Source organism: Opisthocomus hoazin, chromosome 9, assembly GCF_030867145.1.
Source record: "Opisthocomus hoazin isolate bOpiHoa1 chromosome 9, bOpiHoa1.hap1, whole genome shotgun sequence".
NCBI classification, from domain to species: Eukaryota; Metazoa; Chordata; class Aves; order Opisthocomiformes; family Opisthocomidae; genus Opisthocomus; species Opisthocomus hoazin.
The window spans coordinates 23,294,080-23,314,314 of record NC_134422.1 but is presented as its reverse complement, the minus strand read 5'-3'; the positions used below and the strand labels follow the sequence as shown (position 1 = coordinate 23,314,314).

The 20,235-nt window shown below is 38.3% G+C and overlaps 1 protein-coding gene across 4 annotated transcripts in view; it reads right to left on the bottom strand.

Annotated features, from left to right (window-relative positions):
- The window catches only part of MYO3B (myosin IIIB), a 206,948-nt gene that overhangs the window by 149,009 nt on the left and 37,704 nt on the right, over window positions 1-20,235 (bottom strand). For all 4 annotated transcript variants that reach the window (XM_075430067.1, XM_075430068.1, XM_075430069.1 and 1 more), the window contains 2 exons: window positions 19,314-19,390; window positions 6,725-6,870 (listed from right to left, as the gene is read on the bottom strand). In XM_075430067.1, the coding sequence (XP_075286182.1) occupies window positions 6,725-6,870; window positions 19,314-19,390 (223 nt within the window). The remainder of the gene's footprint in view (window positions 1-6,724; window positions 6,871-19,313; window positions 19,391-20,235) is intronic.

Sequence of the window (20,235 nt, the reverse complement as noted above, 5' to 3'; positions counted from 1 at the left end):
GGAATTAACACATGCCTTGCCAGATTATACAAACAAAATGGCAGGACATTCATCCATCCCTGGCGGTATGCTCCAGGGGTCAATACTGTCAACTTAGTCAATACTAAAGCCAGGTCAGCTCCTGAAGTAGTCAAGCATCACTAAACTCAAACTAATATGCACTCCCAAGTGCTTTAGGTCTCAACACAGCACAACATGGGTGAAGAACTACACCATTCAATGAGTACTCCAAAGCTCAACTCCATCTCACTCCTGGCTATTTAATGTAAATTAATGAAGTATAATAATTTTTAATGATATTTTATTTAATTATCAGTTTTCATGGGTTAGAAAATTAAATAACCACTTCTTATCACCAATCAGTTTTAAAATAGATGCCTTCTACTGCTTTCAGAAGAGCAACACTTAAGTAATGCAGACATGAGAGAAGAATTTGGTTGTTTCTGTTTTTGTCAGCCGTCAGTGTAATCTAGAAAATTGCTCTTAATTTACAACCTTAAACAAGGAATTGTAAACAGGATTGTAAAGAGACAGATCATGAAACACAGGATCTTTGCAACATGATTGGAAATGCTCACTTTACACCAGTGTATACACCCACCCTTTCCAGACTACAATGTACCATCTTTATCTCCTCTTTGCCACACTACTTTTCATAGCCATTACTTTTCTTTTCAAAATTTCAAATCACTGTTACCTTAAGAGATAATATTGATATAACATTTGTCACAAGATAACATTGTTTGAAGAATTTATGGACCTATTTTACTTTAAAAAGCTTAGGTGTAATGGTATTTGAGAATCTTTTACTTTGTAATATTTTGCCAGAACACACACACCTAGTAGTGGCAGCAGATGGAAGAGGTTAAAAGTATCAACTCTCAAATTACCAACTTTGCTAGGCCACCTTCACTTCGTAATTTAGACCCTTCTGTTGGAGATTTGAAAATATATTCTAGACAGATGACATGTTAACAGAACCATTTCATGGTTCAGCGTCTTCGCAGTATGATTTATCTCTATCTCTAGGCACCGGAGGTCCCTTTTCAGAAGATTTATGAGTTAGATCCAAGAATTCATTTTGATGAGGGAGAATCTGTGCATCATTGCAGAACAGAACATTAACATTTGCTCTAAGATAATGTTTCCTTTTCATTAGCAGTTTTAAGAATAAGTCTCATGCACATGGTATCACAACTGTTTCCAAGACACTGCACACTCACAAAATAAAATGTTCATGAATGAAAGAGGTTTTTACAATTTGCATTAGTCCACAAACTTGTATCCCCTTCTCTTCCAAATCTACATAATACATACAGAAACAAAGTCCAGAAGGCTAGAGTCTAATGAAACATCTGACTTCAAATTTAACCGGCATTTTCTTCACTCCAATTTTGCTATCAGATATTCGCTGCAGATACTACATTTTCTGTAGAACAAGAAAAGTTGTTAACCACTGGAAGATGTTCAAGCACCTGGCCCACAGCTCAGGCTGTATTATCAAATGTACAAAGTTGATACTTACACACCTTGAAAAACAGTATTTTCAAAAGTGCTCAGCATCCAGCATCTCCTGCTGTGAAACATTGGTCAGGTTTTCAGGGCACTGCAGTACAGTTGGATCACCTATTTTTCATGCCCAACTTGAGGCACTGGGTGAATTCTGAGGGTTCACCCGCCCTCTGGAAATCAGCTATTTTGTTGAGATAAATTCAATCTCTAATCACATTTTCTGCTGCTCAACTCAATGAAAGGAAACCTTTTTACTGTTCTGTTCAAACAGAGACTTCTAGTAGCTGCAAGACAGAATTCTAGATGTGAGAAACAGTGTAAGCGTGCCTGACTCAGGAGAAGGATCAACAATGTCAGATCATCAGTGCACTTATGTCACCCACTACACACTGCACGCATCTGTAGTTGCAGTTTAGAACACATTAAAAATGGAGGACAGGAAGTAACACATCTGTTTGCAGTCTCTCAATTAATGCTGTTTATCTAACAGAAGCATTTATGGGCCTTTCGCTAGAATCGTTGCAATAAAATCCTTACCCTGAACAAGATGGGGAAGAGAACTGCAAATAAGAAAGGATAAGTTATGTTCTTTATTTAGAAAGGCACAGTAATCAGACAAGACAGCTGCTGCTCATGTTGAGGAGATGGAGAAGACGGGAGACAGAGAGACATCATCGAGGCCCTGTTATCTACAATGTTATCTACAATGTCCTGTTAACAAAACACTTTCAGCATACAGGATCCTGATCAGAGGCAAAAGTATTTGAATCTTTTTGCAGCAATGCTGAAAGGACAGAGATGTGAAAACTACAAAATAAAAACAGTTACAAAATTACAGAGCTAGGAACCTCAGAGCACTAATACAGAATGCAAAAATCAAACATTTTAGTGCCATCAGAACTTTCCATATTATGAACTTCTGCCTCACGGACCAGGCTCCAGTCTTATTTGACAGCTCACAGGGCTATCACTACAAGCTCTGTCATTTCCATATAGATACAAGTCTGTACAGAGAAGTATGACTGGCAAAATCCTAATTTCAACAGTCTTCCAATGAGATACAACCTAGGATGCGATAGAGAGAATGTTCCTGGCAACTGGACTGTTTTATTGTGAGACACGTTGTTTTCCATTAATGCTCACCAAAGAGGGGAATGAAAAATATTTCAAATAGAAATGATGACGATAGATCTGGATTTAAACAGGCATAAGGGGCCCCCTCTTCCAGCAATGCCATATGACCCAAACATCTTGGGGTCCTATGATGTATTCACAGACATGCTCCTTTGCAGATCTCTGAGCCATTCAACCTAGAGCTCAGTCCATCTCTGGTTCAAGTTACATAATTCAGACATGGACCTGTGTTAGTTGGAGGTGGTAAGTTTAACAGGAGTCTTAAGTTTGGGAATAAATTTTTCACTTCCCTAGAGGATTTCCTGGGGACTGAAATTTTGATTATGCTTTGCTGAAGATAGAATTTTCTAAAGCAGTGTCACTGACCTTACCTTCCACAGTTATCACTGCTTTAAAGAAAGTATAGAGAAGTATAATTTCTTACTCACTGAAAAAACATCTAGGCTTTGTTACTAGTACCATCTGAATTTAATACCTTAATAGCTTGTTGTTTAGAGAACACAAACAGTGTAGGATGATTGGCTACTGTTCACTTTTCCCACTTTCCTGCTTAAATAAGCACATGAAAACAGTAAAAGCCTAATCCTTGAGTTCTACACAAGAAGACATCTCCAAAGATCTTTGGGGGTATGTAACTGCTGTGACTGTTAGTACAAAATCATTGATGCAATGGTTGATTCAAACCCTATAAAGTCAAAGTAAAGACTCACTGATTTCAATTCTATTCATTCAAGACTAAGGCCTAGCTCCACAGCTCACTAAGTTGAAACTCAGCGCCAAGGCTAACAGCACAATTACTCGCTGTCTCTAGAAAAAGAACAGTGACTTAACTGACATAGAAATTTAACTACTTTACTCCCTACTTGAGAATAGAAGAATTCTGTGGAAACACACATACAGATTTCTGTATCTAACTCTGGCAATTTTGCCATTACTAACATTTTAAGTACATTCATGGGAACTGATTATTCAGTGATGATAACTATTGCAAAGTTTTCTGCCAGTGTAAAGAAATCAGCAGCACACAAAACAGACCAGTCAAGCACATACAAGACAGTATAACTAGAAAGATATGGATCAACTGTAGTCAAGAATGTAAGGGAACAAGGAAATAATTCCTGATAAGACTCTGCCTGAGTAATGTCCAACTGTCATTTACTGTGAATAGCAATTTCACCTCTTCTTCTCCAAACTAAAGTCAAATCAGCCCAATCAACAAAAATCATCTTGGGAGAACACATACAGAAATCAGATATATATGGAGTAAATCAATAGCCCATTACATTTATTGCTCATTATTTGCAGTAGCTTTTTACACTTTCAGATAAAATTGAGCTTGACTGTAGGGTACCACAGTCACACCATAACTGTGCAACACACTTTGGTGTCACTTGGTATTAGTGCATTTAGGACATTTACCAATAGGTGAAATGTGATTTTCCAGTTTCACATCAAACCAGAAGAAACCACAGCTAAAAGAGGAGCTGTCATCAATAAATTAAATTATGTATATCTCTGTCAGAAGTTAGAGTATGGGTGCATACACAAGGCTGGAGTTACATGAGGTTACATTGCTTCCCAACCTAGGTCTTGAAACTACCTCCAGAATCTCAGAATTAGAAGCGTGTACCTTAGTATTCAGCTCCATTGTATTCCAATATTAGTGTGGTTTGAATGGCAAATTACAGTTGTGAGATAATTTCAGAAACTGCTAACCTCCTGCTAGTTGCCGTTTTCCAGGTGAAAGCAACACCTAGCCAAGCCAGTTCTTTCTCACTGTATCCTTCAGGAGCAGTAAGCTCCAGACTTCACCTGAGAGCAGTGCTGTCACCATTTGTGAACTGAGGGCAATCAGCTAAGCAAGCCCTTCAACAGATGTGCAGAATTACATCTTGATTTAAACAACGGGTGGGGCAGAGCCGGCTGTAAGTAGGGAAAGCTCGGGCAGGCAGCCTCCTACAGAAAGCAGGAGGTGGCAGGTGTTAGTCGTTACCGCCTCTCAGCTGAGACAAGAATTCAGAACTGCATGAACACGCTGCCTCTCATTCACTCCACCCTAACCTAAAGCTGTTTGATTGTAGGTATCAGCAGTGCAATTTTAAGACATGAAGACCCCTGTGCACACCACACATGCCTCTGGAGATCTGATAAGTGCTAGCCTTAATGAAGAAACTCAACGAGTCCAGAGTCTAACTGTAATCTCACCGAGCCAAAAACCAGGGCTGAGAGCTTTGGCTCAAATGCACGATGGACACAGAGAAAGCCCTGGGCAAGAAACTGAGAAGCAACAATGAAAAACAACATCAAAAAGAAGGGGGGAAAAAAAAAAAAAGAGACAGCAGAGTTCCTTTTCTTTTGATTGGATCTTACAGTGGCATTAAGTCACATGGAGAGGGGAAATAGAAATTGACTGTACCTTTCCTCTTCTCATAAGGCAGCTAAGGGTTATCAAATAAAGCTAGCGAGTAGCACACAGGAGAGAGTTATTCCCATAAAATATAGCTACCCTCTAGACTTCTTTGCTACTAGATCTTATAATAGGTGAGAATTTGTATTGGATAAATTCAGAGATGACAATCACTGATACTACCTACATAAAATGACCAAATGGCTTGACATTTGCATTTATAACTTCAAACACAGATATCATCATGAAAGCAGAAAATGTAAAGATGCCATATCCCTGAGCTCAGAGGATTTTTGGATTGAACAATCTCAGAAGGTGAGCTGCAATGCTCCTCTACTTTGCCGCTCAAGCACTCAACAGCCAGTGCTTGGAAGAACCCCTTTCAACAAGCCTAAATGCTCCTGTGAATTGCAGCACAGATATCAGGAACTGCACTAAGATTACTTCTAAATTGTCGAGCTACTGTAAGAGGAGAATGCACCTTTCAGTCATACGTACCATCCCTCTGAATTTGCTTCAAACAAGTACCAGGAGAGCAGACCTCTGTCCTTTTAAGCTGGTTTGAGTGTTGATAAAATTTACAGATATTGCTTTAGTAATCTGAAGCCTCCCTTGCTGCCTTAATTGCCAGGACCTGTTTTACACTTGTTCAAAGGCAACAAGATGAACCACAGCTTCAGTATGCATAATTTTGGAAAGAGTGGTGGTAGTTCATGTCTGAGCTGGGTAAAAGGAGATAACTATATGACGCAGAGCCCAGCACAACTGCATCTGCATATAAATAGACTTAATCAGAAATGCAAATTGCAATCAGAAGAAATTTGAAAGCCTGTGATAACTGTGCAGATAACAAAAGGTCAAACACTCCTATTGCTCAAGGTTTTAAACTGTTATCAGTCAGTAGCAACTCTTTCTTTATGAGCAAAATCTGGAAAAAACAAGTATACGCCAGTCTAATCAATGACTGACAAATTTTTTCTATATTTCTTCTATTATTACAACTGTTCTGTTGTTAAACTCTATTTTACACTGTCAATCTCAATTTATTCAGGAAGACTCGACAAAATGAAAACACAACAAAACCAAAAATAGACAGCATGAAGTAACACAGCTAATATACACGACTACGCATAGAGGGAATTTCTATCCCTTTTTCATATCTATATACACCACTTCAAATATTCACATTTTAACATCCTTGAGTAAATGAAAAAATAAATTATAACTACAGTTTGCTGAAACTGCCTGACTGCTTTATAGCATTGTCAAAATTGTGTGGTTTTCTTCCACATTAAAGCAAGCCTAAGACTCTAGGTCAATGACATTTTAAAATGTTAGTCAATAGTTAAAAATGTTGGCTTCTTACTCTTTTGAAACAAATGTTTTCATCAACAGTAGCTAAGTAGTTTTGAAGGGAGGTACCTTCATTTTACTTGATTTTATATTCTAAGATAAAAATAAAAATGTAAGTCTTTACCATTTCAGGGCGTTCTAAATATAAATCATGTAGAATTCAGGTTAAAAAAAAAAAGTCTTTAATATTAGCTTTTTAATGTCTTTTCCTACGAGAGATTCTTAGGATTTGAAGCACAAACGTTTACCAAATATTTTTCTCTGATTAGACTGCGTTTGAACAAACTGGTGAGTGAAGAGAGCCATCTAGTGCCATACCTTGGAATTTTAAAAAGGGTTTTCACTGGGTGCATGTCAAATAAAGGAGGGTCTCCATCCCCCAGTTCAATAGCTGTTATTCCCAAAGACCATACGTCACATCGAGCATCATATGAGTAGTCATACTGTTGTTCACAAGCAATGACCTATCAGAAAAAATCAGAGAAAACAACGCTTTAACCTAATGTACAACTTATGCCATCCTAGTGGTACATGAAAGTACTTTTTTGAGTCATGCCTAAAATCCTGTCTAGCTTTCAAGTCCCTATCTTCGCCTGCATATCCCAGTTAGGAAAAACCCCACAAAAATGTAAGAGTAAATTAGAACTTCTCTTAGGTTTGTTTGTTTTTAAAAACAATCTCTCCTCTTTTCTAAAATACATTAAGCTCCATGAGATGTTTCAAATATCTATACAAAGAACATCAGTTTACTAAATTCTGTTTTAGAAAGCATTTCTTACAAAAACCTATTACAATAGCAGAGAACCCTACTAATGGCATTTTTACTAACTTCTATGACTATTCATGAGGATAGACCGATCTGCACAGCTGTTTTTTAGAGAATATTCCATCAGTCATTTCTGTCAATTTTATTTTTTTTCAGTTTGTCTCTACCAGATTTGAGTAGTTTGAAAAAATCATCATTAACATACCATGTACTTATGTCTAAGAAAAACTGAAGTTAACAAGAATCTCTCCTCGGACATCAGAACTGTTTTACATCACAAACTGGATGCACACTTCCAGATAACCCACTGTTTGTATTCCAATCATAAGTTAATTATTCATATAAGCTGGAAACAATTCTGCATCTAAACATGAGATTCAAACTGAAGTTAAAATTTAGCCCTTATCTTTGCAAAAGGATGAGACGGAAGTCGCAGCTTCACTGCCTTTTATTTTACCATGATTTGGAATCCTGTCTCAACTTTGTCTTCTCAAATCTCATCAATTACTCCAAATGCTTTGAAAATTTGTCAGATCCCCACATATTGCTAGTATCGACTACCATGATTTTTCTCCTAGTTTTAAGTTATGTTACTAATTTGTACTTAAGATAAACAGAACTTTTGATAGCATGTCCTAGGGTGGCTGTATCTATGTGCTAGAAAAGATTATTGTTTTCTTTTTTTTTTACTTCTGTATTACTTCTGAGTTCTTGTGTTAGGGCTTCAATTTGGGACAATGCTTTGCAGAGATGCAAACAATGCAAGTCAGCACCCCAGGTAGCTGCTGGCAGAAAGCTACTCACAGCCTGCTGTTAAGAAAACTTTTCCTGGAGAAGGTGCCAATTCCAGCTTAACCTTTTGGTTACTTTCTCCATAAGCTGCACCCAACAGAGGCATTCCTGTCTCTGGTAGAGAGATTCTATCCAACAGACCCATAGCATCTGCCCATCTCTTACTCTGGGACTCACGACCCCATCATACAGCACTCATAATTTATTTTATCAGAAATCACAGGTGTTGAACACACTAGTAAAAAATCTTTTGCTATATACTAATAGTTCAGTTCTTTTCCTAGAGCAAATCAGTCCAGAAAAATTAAGTCCTTTCCTTAATTTTCTGTCAATGTTTTGATAGGTGTTGAGATCTCGCTCTTCCTTCTCATTTTTCCCAGGTTAGTATGCCAAATCTTTTCATACCCTACTGACAGTGGTATTTCCCCTTTATTGCTGTAATGTCAAAGAATCTTCTGATAGCGTATTAGACCAGTGTTTCTCAACTAGTGTCTGAGGAACACTGGCGATCTGTAAGACATGATAAAATGGTCAAAATGTCTGCAAACCATCTGATAAAAACATACATACACATTCCCCTGCACATCAACTATCAAATAAACAGACTGGGGAAAAACAAAAGTAAGGACTGCAAAAGAGGGTTCAGAGTTTTTTTTCTCCAACATGAAGAGGCAGAGTTTTGTTAGGTAATGCAGTGTTTTTCAAAGTTGTCACACAAAGATCATTTTCCCATCTCCCTTCTCTTCAACAGAATGTCTTCAGTGAAAGCTCCAGAAATATTTCTTAGTTCTTTAAAGAGAACCTTGATCTCATCCCAGAGATCCCTCTATCTCTTGAAAAAGATGAGTTTTACTGTGCAGTAGATAGATTCTACGCAACTCACCCAGAGTGCTTTAAACCACCAGCCTCATTTCAGAGGCCTATATGATAATTTCCTTTCCTTATACCATGCCTTAGAGAGAAGGAAAGAAATCAAATTTTATGTAAAAAGTTGTAAGAAAGTCAATGTGGAGATCCATCAGAGATACTAAAATAATAAATTCTAAAGAGGCCATACTTGGTCTTGGCTGGAGTTTCCTTCATTGCAGTTTTGCTTAGAGATTGAAAGGGGGTCTTGTAATTCTTGATTATTTTTGTTTCTTTACACAGTTCCCCAAATCATCTGTATACTCAAGGACACTTCTCCCCCCCCCAAAAAAAAAAAAATCATGCAAGTCAGCTTCCAAGGCCATGACTCAGAAGTTGCAAGTAGCTCATCCATATGAGACTAATTAAATGCACTGCGTTCTCCTTCCTTTTTTAAACGCATGAAAAATATTTATCTGCTTGGTTAAAAAGCTGGTAGAGCCCATCTCCTGGAATTGACTACCTCAGAAGTTGCCTTGTTCTTATCTGAGTGTGCTGAGTCCTTTGCAAATACATGTCTGTTTGTTCTCAAACTTCATGATGCAGAGGAATATATTTTCAGAAGAACGAAAAGAAGGACCTACTCAGGGTCACACTGGACTTCACCTGCAGTGCCACAAACATAGCTGGTCTCCCACATTCAAAGACACCAGCACTGTTTCCTCTATAAGCACATCACAACTGCTTCTAACTATAGGCCAATGGCAAAACTTGCTCTGTATCTCAGTCTTAGAAAGTTTAACAAGCTACACTAAAATAATATGAGTATCAGAGGGCTTTGTACTCATAATACTTATACTTTATAGTCATAATAGAAAGTATATGCCACTTCTGTTTTAAAAAAGAAAGAAGTCTCTGAGCTTTTCCCAGCTTCACAGTGTATTACCTGCCAAAGAGAAAGGAATGCAAAACGTATCTTTGTAGGTCTTCTGCTCCACAGCTAACAGCTACACCTCCAGTAAATATTGTACATGGCAGTAAAATGACACTACAGCAAAATACTGGCACTCTAACAAAGCTTGACTGTAGTGAGATCAGTCTCGCAGAAAACATACAAAATGAACCGTTCTTCTGACACTGCGCATGCAGCATGTATATAAATCTAATGATCACTTTGGTTTGAACCAAGTTTTCAGCTCTTGTGAGATTTATTATTAGAATCTTAACAGCTTATGCACCACTTAGAGAAACACAAATGCCACTAATTTTAAGTTTTAAAGAAAGAATCAAATTTTACAGCTTTTTCCTTGATGAAAGGTGCACATCGGCAGTTTGCTTTATACGCTGGCTCTCAGACAACACTTCACCTTGAAATCTGAAGAAGAAAGAGTTCTCTCAGTCATAGTTTACAAGCTAAGTCCTTGGGAATGCGCCAGTCCTGTTTTGCCCTGAAAAATACCGAAACTCCCTGCAGTGCAAAAGTTTCTAAAAGCCAAATTCAAAAAGGAAAAATGCCACTGACTTGTCTTTTATTATGTTCCTTTCTCTATCAGGAACACAGAAATACTTATTTTTTTGAAACATCTGTCCTTTTCCATCACAGTTCTGGAGCCAAGAGTTCCTGTCAGCACTGCTGATGCCTGCTCTGCCCTGTGAGGCATGAAGACAGAGAGCCCAGAAGAAATGACCTCAAACTGAAGAAAATGCTACTTCCTTTCTCCATCTTGTGCAAAGACATCATCACATCTGTACCTTTCTCATATCCAGCAAAATCCTCCCCTGCTTGTACAAGCAAAAAAGAAGAGGTAGCTTGCTTTGCTGCAAACACTATCTTTATGCCAAGGCTTCGGGGATTGATATAGTTAATCTTAAGATTTGCCAATAAACGCCATGGTAATATAAACCAAGCCTTTCACTTCAGCACAGGGCTGGTTACTTGCACGCAGTATCCCAGGTTGCTAAGGAGACAGGCTGCCACCTTTTGTATTAGTTGTAATTTCATCATCAGTTCATGCCCAGCCACACTGCCATAGGATAGAAAGCACCTGAACACCACACAGAGAAACAGACAATTCACTGGTCTGGGAAAGACAGCTCATAAACAAATCAGTCACAGTAACTGGAGGGAATTTAGAGAAGCCGGTGATTAGGCATTCTGTGTGATTTATCACTTCTACAGAAACACAAAACTTCACAGAGATACACAAGATGATTCACACCCTGACAAGAAGACTTGATATTCAAGGATATAATTCTACTTGTTCTGAAATCAATGCAAATATTTCTTTGAGCTTCAGCAAGTAGATCCCAGGCGGATATAAAGGAAGGAAAATAGATAATCCAGAGAACTACCTGTTATTTGTACAGTGGTCATACTGATTTGTGGGCAAAGAGGAAGCTATACATATGTTTAGCTGATGGAAAATACATTAAACTCTTTTAAATTTACCCAGAATTATTAGAACTGAACTTACTTTCATTTTGCCTCCGTATATACAGTGCACGTACGAAGTATAGTTGCAAGCATACACAATACTGATAATAGCAGTACAGATGTACTACCTAGAGACAACTGCTACACGATTAGCGCTGCTGACCCAGCCGCAGAAAGCAGTCCGGAGTTAAAAAGGTTGATGCTCCTGAAGAAAGGCGGTGCCATATTCAGCTGACGTAGCTAACTAAGCAGCTTATGAGGCATGCGACCACAATGCTGAAAAGCACTGTGTATGTAAAATAAACATGGCACAAAATTGTTACCCTTGCTGCAAGGAGAACAAAATTGCTAGCTATGCAAGGCAAATGAAATAAACCAGCTGAACTTCCCGTGCTCGGCCTGGCACTATGTAACCGAACTTGATTTATCTACACAGGAAATATGTTAAATACTCTTCTAATTTCTGAGGAGGAAAAAAAAAAAAAAGTCTTTCATAATAGCATTTAGCAGCACTGGGGATACTGAATTATCCAGACCAAAGTGATATCTGTCTGTCTCTATCCCTCCCTCGCTTTCTTTTTCCCTTCCTCCCTCCCTTAAAAAACAGCAAATTTGTGATTGAAATTGGTTCCATATTTCCCCATTTTCTTATTTGGATTTCAGTTCCTTATTTATTATCATCATACAAATTTTTCCATGGTTTATCAGAAAATGATTATATTGTTAGAAATGTTACCAAAACAAAAAGGAATGAATATTTTAAATAATTCGTATGAGTAATTATCACAATTAATGTTGATGCATTGAAAATTATTTATATGTCAAGCAGTCAATTGTGTTTTAACAGCTGCAAGTAATCAATTTTTATTTTTAACTCACCCAAGTGAAATATTCCTGAGACTATTAGACTGCTCTGGCAGCAGGCTACATTTATAGGGAAACATAACACCTTTTATTGGACCAAATGATACAGTCAGGAAAACCAGATAAGCATTGAAGCACACAAATCTGTTTTGCTTTATACCATGAGACCATCACGGCTTCAACTCTACTAATACTAATATCATTGACACATTTTGTTTCTGGCCCACAGATTTACTCCTGAGCAGTAAGGACACACACTACACACCTCACGCAGATCTGTAAATGGTGTTTCCCAAACAAACTGAAAAGTCAGAGGCAACTCCAGCCTCATAAGTAAACACATTTTATGTACGGATGTCAGTGCAGGGCAGTGTGATACTGAAATGATTTTCCCTACTATTTTTGTTTTTTTATTTTGGTCTGTTTTTTTAAATCTTTAAAGACCCCATATGAAAGTTTTACAACTCCTCTAATACTGCTGTTTCAGTTAGAACAAAACAGAAGCATCTGCAACCCCTCCACATCCCTTCACAAGATTATGGCCACGTTATGAAGGTTACCGGAGAGGTTGCCTGAGGTTCCCTCCAGCTGCCACGTCCTTTTCAACTCCCTCCTGCCATGCTAGCCCATGAGGAGGTCAGCTCTCCTGCAGCCAAAGGAGAAGGTGGTGCCTTCTGCCAGACCCCGCTCTGCAGGGAGAGCTCGCTGGTGCTGCCCTGCTGCACTCTCTGCCTCTCTTCTGTGCCATCTCCTTTAAAGAAGCCTCTGTATTCCAGTTCAGCTTTCTGAATTCCACTGCTTTCCTTCTGGAATTTAAGCAACTTCAGCACCACTCCTTATTACCGCAGCTTGTTAAACCTCAGGTTTGAGAGTCACAGAAAATTATGAAAGTGGGGAGAAAAAAAAAAAAACAACAAGGCAGATACTGCCATTTCTTTTATTTCTTTATTCAGTCCCTAAAGATCTGCGTTCCCAAAAAGGTAACTTTGTTTAAGTCATGCCAGTCAACTCTCAGAAGGTGGCATCTCAGAGTCACAGGCATTTTAGTCTTATGTGGCCATTTAGAGATCTAATTTTATCCCACATTCTGTCACTGACCTGACCTGCTGTAAGTCCTTCAGCAAGTAATTTCATTTCTATGTCCCTCCGTTCTTCCACACACTCTTGCCCTACCTATTTAGAGCAATGGTTCCCACTCTTCCCTCCCTGCCTTCCCACACTTACACTGTAGTAGTTCCTCTCCGGCATGCCCATACCTATTTACCACAGGGACCACAGGACTTCACCCAAACCCAGTGCTGCATTTCAGTAGGACAGCTATTATTCCCTAAAAATAATTTCTAACACACTGCAGTGTCCCACTGTTTTAACCTCCTGAAAGCAGGGATGTTATTTCAAAATATATGCCAAGTAGGCAATTCCTTTACACCCCAGGCTTAATACAGTATCATAAATACAGTAATGTTAATAAGCAATTGTTCAAATCACAATGTAACAAAAATCTATGTTATGAATTATTTGATGCTACCATTCTTTATCTTTACCATTTATTTATTGTATTTATTATTTTTACCCACTAAATGTGTGGGATTTTCAAGTATTTCACTATTAATTAATCATGATGCCAGATAAACACAAATTCTGTAAAAGCAACATAAGTTTCCTCTATTTCCATCTGTGACGCTTCTTCCTAAGGACAAACAGTTATTTTTTGTAAATTATGTTTTCAGTCTTCTCTCATTTACTGTAATTCACGAGGTTAAAAACAATGTAGTAAGAGCTAATTCAGTAATCTATCTTATCATTAGCTGTAAAAGAATAGTTATTATATCTTCATGGACACATTATAAGGAAAGATTTTTGAAATTTTCCTTATTAGAGAAGGTACGTAGCTCCTTATGTTTCTTTATCAGAAAATATGCATACTATTTCACTGTACAACTGTTTTTAAATGGCTTTCAGGCAGAAAGATAAGTGTATACACATTCTTGAAATCTATATCCTATTTATACTAAGCAGTGGATTCCTACAACTCATTATAAATCAGCATTTACAAAATTCCATGCTTAGTTGGCATTTAAAAGTGTAGTGAAAATGTGCACACCAGAAGAGCTAATTTTAGCTAATAAGGAATCAAAGTGAAGAGACCTAGAGCTATTACCAGGATGCTGACCTTGATTCCCATGATGTAAGCAAAGGGCTGGCAAATGAGCTAGACTGAAGTGTGACAAAATGAGAATACATTCAATAGTTTCAGGAGAATATATCACTGTACTTGTTTAGAGTTAACTAAAAACATAGACCCAGGTTAGTCATTGGGTTATCTTTTCTACACTGTTTTTCCAACTCAGTATTTAACTACAGATGAAAGGTATTCACTATTGAATGGATTTTTATGTAAATTTTTCATGTCTCCTACAATAGAGAGGTAAATAAGAGAAATCAGCCCTAATCTACCAAAAGGAAGATGGTTTTTGGACCAAAATCTAAGGCCTGAATACAGCACTTACTGTAACAAACATGGACTTCAGTGGAAAAGCTGCTGTGAGTCTTTGCAAAATTAGATTTTTCCCTTTATACATTTTTCAACTGCATTAATGCAAATGACTTTTTGGGGTGCTTTTTCTTACCAGTTTGGTTGGGGTTTTTTTGGATTATGCAGAGACACAGCTTTGTACTGAAACAATGCAAATATTATTCATTGTTTCAGGATTAGACTTCTTGCACACACATATGATCAGATTTAAAGTTTTAAAAAATATAAAGGAACATTAGAAAAAGAAGGACAATTTAAACCAGTTACCTGCTGTTCTAACACTTCAGAAATATATTCTGATGCTCAGATGTACTGAATTGTAACCCAGGAAGTATGCCTTGTTTCAGCAGGGGGAAGGAAAACAATCTCTTGTCTCTGGGGCAGTCTTACTGATCATTACTTCATCTTGGCAGGATGGTAACAAATATCCAAAACACAGAGTTGACACAGCTTTAAATAATAGTGACATCCGAATCTCTCTGAAATCTATAGCAAAACAGAGCCAAGACTTTACCTCTGGTTAACTCATTATTACAGAACTCATATGATACCTTTACCAGTGTCTCAGCCTTTCCTACTGTCATGTGTCATATTCAACACATAATTCTCCAAAGGATGGACTATGTTTTAATTATGTTCCTTTTAAAACATACGTATGCATGCACCATTGACATTTTTAGCAGTTATAAGTAAAATATAACAGCATACTCCCCGTGGTTTTAAATTACCTTCAGCATCTCTCCAGTTCCTTCTGACTCCAAGTATCTTTTTCTGTTTCTGTTCTTAAAACTAGATTTTGGCCAAACATGTACAGATTATAACTGAGCTTGTTTCATGAGTCAAGTTTCCAGCTAGATCATGATAACATATTTGGGAAACAGGAAAACTGCAATTCTATTTGAACTAGATTTTGTTCAGTTCTGCACTGGAGGTTGAAAACAAGACATGTTAAGGTTTAGAACTAGAGATGCAAAGGCAGTTCACTTCAAAAGTTTAAAATCTGATTCCTCCTGCTAGAATTCAATTGAGCCAGCAGTGTGCCCTGGTTGCCAAGAAGGCCAATGGAATCCTGGGGTGCATTAAGAGGAGTGGGGCCAGTAGGACGAGGGAGGTTCTCCTTCCCCTCTACTCTGCCCTAGCAAGGCCCCATCTGGAGTGCTCTGTCCAGTTCTGGGCTCTCCAGTTCAAGCTACTGGAGAGAGTCCAGCGGAGGGCTACGAGGATGGTGAGGGGACTGGAGCATCTCTCCTATGAGGAGAGGCTGAGGGAGCTGGGCTTCTTCAGCCTGAAGAAGAGAAGGCTGAGAGGGGACCTAATATATGCTTATAAATATCTCAAGGGTGGGTGTTAGGAGGATGGGGCCAAACTCTTTTCAGTGGTGCCCAGCAACAGGACAACGGGCAACGGGCACAAACTGAAGCACAGGAAGTTCCATCTGAACATGAGGAAGAACTTCTTCCCTCTGAGGGTGACGGAGCACTGGCACAGGCTGCCCAGGGAGGTTGTGGAGTCTCCTTCTCTGGAGATATTAAAGACCTGCCTGGACAAGGTCCTCTGCAGCCTGCTGTAGGTGACCCTGCTTCGGCAGGGGGGTTGGACTAGGTGACCCACAGAGGTCCCTTCCAACCCCGAACATTCTGTGATTCTGTGAACACAATTTATTTCAGCATAATTGAAGCAGATTTTGGGTAATTTAAGTGCCTGGCAACAGACGGCTTTAAACATCCACCATACTTAAACTATCCTGTCTTATGTATCGTTTTTTGGCATGACTGTATTCAGTGTTCCAGTTTCTCCATGTCTATGTTTGTAAGTGTGAGACAATACTAATTACGTTAAACAGCAATGATTGATTTTCAGTGAGTCCACTTTAAAGCTGCTCTCAAACTGACTCATCCTTGCCAAGTTCCTCTGTTGCTTCCACACAGCCTAGTTTTCCCCTGCGCTTTCATTTTTCAGCAAAATTTTTGTTAATCACATGCTCTGCTCAAAACAAATGCTCAAGGACAAATCTTTTTGATTTGTCCTGTTGCTACTAAGCAAGCCTTGCAGTCATCAGAAAAAAAGAGTCCTCTAAGATGTTCAAGTCACCCAAAACTTATAAGCTGCTGCTTTTCATGATGCTAGTAAGAACACTGAGCTGAACAGAACACCTTACACCACCCTCAGTCACTGCTGTCTTCCTATGAACTTTTGCTATTGCAAGTACCATGCCATATATAATCCCTTTGACACATTTTGCAAACTTCATCTTAAAATATGATGGGTTTCCTCATTATACAGACTGTTCCTGATCAAGGCTGATCTAGGGATTCTAGTTTCCAGCATATTTGTCTCCTACTTATATCCATTTATTCCTATCTGTCATCTTGAATAATCTTGCATCATTCTTCTCCAGGTTTTATCTTCCTGGGGTTTACCCTGGAAAATATTCCCCGTCAGCTTCATTTCACAAGGCTTTTTTCACTGAAACGCTCCTGTAGTGTTTTCCTCCAAGGCAAGCGCTTTCATCTCCCCTCTCCACTCCCCCTTCAGATTAAATCCATCTTTCTCATCCTTAGATAAGATGAGCTCCCATGATTGCCTTATGCATTGATTGAGGCTCCCATGTTTCACACACAGGTAGCAAAGTTCAATTTACAAAAAAATTCCTAGCCTTTATGCTTTCTCTTTCTCTGTTTTGTAATATTTCCATCCTGTCCAGTTATTCTATGGTATTTTGGGGTTTGACATCGATTCTATCCTATGTCAAAATCTTTAGGCAGTAAGATTTTTGCAACTGTTAAGTGCTTTTCTAGTTCTGCTGATCTCACTGCAGTCCCATCTAGATAACACTGTTCCTAATAAGCTGTTACCCAAGCAGAGTTTTTCATCTTATTGCAGTCCTAATCTTTCATCTTTCACATAAAAATTTGGCTGCACATTTTAAAAATACCAGAATGATCCCCCCAGAAGTAAGGTAAGTTGCACCTCGCACATCAGTTGAAATATGTCATTCATATGAACACAAAGAAAGCAACTGTAGTGACTTGAGCACAAGTGTTACGCAACCAGTCATTTAAAAGCCATTTCAACAACAGCATAATGGATATCCAAGCATCTTACAACTGTTTCACAGGCCAGTACATCTGTGAAGTGTGATCAGCGTGGCTCACACAGGCACGCAAATATGATACGAGTTAATATGCTTATGGTACTGGGTTGGTTATTTTGACAAACCTTTCCAAAACAGGAAGCATTCAAACCTACTTCTGCTCCTGTTTTGATGTGGTATGCACATAACATACCTTGGTTGCACGTGTGTTGTATTTTCAGGTCAAAATTTTTCAGATCAAAATCTCTGCTTATTTCTTTGGCTTTTTGCCTTGAGTATTTTCAAACAGCATGGGAAAATAAATTTGGTACGATTACTGCCTTTGATAGCAATTATTCAAGCAAAACAGTACCATAAAAATAACTTCTAATAATCCGAGTTCAATAAAATATTTCATAATATATCCATTATTGTCTAGAGGAGTATTTTATAAAGGTTTCGGGAATGTCTCCAACCAAAGTGATTCCATAAACAATGCCTGCACAGTGGTTTCTAAGCTATCTTGTGTCTCCTTTGTGACGTAAACTGGTTGTTATAGAGATGGTAAAATATCAACCATTCTTTGTGAGACTGTGCAAGATCAATTTTGGATCCGTTACAGCAGCCTCTTTTCTATGCTCAGTTATAATCAGCCTTTCTCAGCAACAGAAATAGATGTATAAAGAGTATAAAATGTTTTAAAACAAATGTTTGTACAATACTTCTGTTTGACATACAGAAATAGATCTATGTGCATTTGTAACAGACGCAAATTCCATCCCAAATTCCCAAAATTCAAGTCTAATGGCCTTGAAATGAGGCTACGACTGTTACGAAGATTTAACAACTTACCAATAAGCAGACCACTCTCTTCTCATTCCCTATTTTTTAATTTCATAACCTATACCTTACAAAAGCATTTTTTTGTTTCTTAAAGCAGGAAGGGCAAAGATTAACATCTTTCGTCCCAAAATTAGGCAAAGTACATAAGAAACTTACGTTTAACAGTGTGTTAAACCTTTCTAGAGCTTCATGAAACAAAAGGAAAAGGGCCATATCCAGGGAGCAGTATTTCAAAATATTATCTAAGATACTGGGCTAGGCTGCCTGCAGATTATTTTTCTCCATGTTTAATCTATGCCAGTCCATGTGTCTAAGTATGTAGGTCCCTAGTCAGTGATTAAGGTTGAAGAACACATAGCTGAGTCAGAGTTTTGCAGAGTCCTATAGCAAGACATGAATGTGGGAATTCCTCCTTCTCCTCCCAGTCTGTATTTAGAAGCACAGTCAAGCACAACAAAACACAGAGTATTTGATCGGAAAGTCATAACGTTTTCAAGGAGACCCTCAGTTATTTGCAGATTATCTGTACTTTTATGGAAACATTACAGAGAATAATATAATTAAGACTGTTAGAAACCCATTTTGTATATTCTAATAGTACATACATTTTACTGAACAGCGGTCTAGATGTAAAGTAGAAACACAGCCATGGGGGAGGGAAGAAAAGACACTCTTCTCTCCTAATAAGTGAAAGTGGCAACAAAGTGTGTGTTGCAATGAATGGAGACAACCCAGATAGGAATGTTTGCCTACCTCAGGTGCCATCCAAAAGGGTGTTCCCACTGAGGTATTTCTACGCAGCCGTGTGCTGGTGAGCTGGGCTGAAACACCTGCAATCAAACAGATCCAAAAAACTTGGCTTCAAATTCATTCTGTCATTTCAGTCAGTTTATTTCAAGCATCTGGAAAACAAACCCCAAGCCTGGGAGCACAGCTGCAGAATGCCTGGCCAAAGTAGGTTCAGCATTTGTACTGAATTTTTTGTTTGATTAATTTCAGCTTTCTGTTTTCATTCAGAATTGCTGAGAGATTTTTTGTGAATGACACTCAGTTTAAAGCACTTTCATTCAAACCCAAAAATTCACTTGGTACCTAAATAACACAGATTCTTTCTGCTGTTTTTGTGAGTACAAACAGGAACTATTCAAATTATAACCTGACTTTAAAACTTCTGTTTCAGAAATTTACTCCCTGAACATCACTGGCAGGAAACTTGTCCACTAGAGTATTTGCAGAGGTTCTTGTTTTATGCACTTGCTTAAATCTTGCCCTACTGAGAAAAGCACAGAAGCTCAAGCTCATGTTGCAGCTTGTACTTAAGGAGTTAAGCACATGCTTAAAACAAAATCTCTGCTTCAGAGCTTCACTGGCTGGGGCTGCAATACTGAAGCACAGCTGAAAAAATGCAGAAAGAACTAGAGTGAAACCAAATAACATTAATAAATCAGAATGAACTTTCACAGCAAATCTGCTGTGCTCTGGTCAACAGATAATTGAACTGTAGAGTTCAGAAGCATTCCAATAAATTGACACAAAACCAACATCAACTTAAAAACATATTTTACCTTTACACCTTTTAAACAAAAACCACAGTGGTCTGCTCCTATGGCATTACCCAGAGACAAAAATGGGCAGAAACACATATAACACACATTGCCTGATTCCAATAAATAAG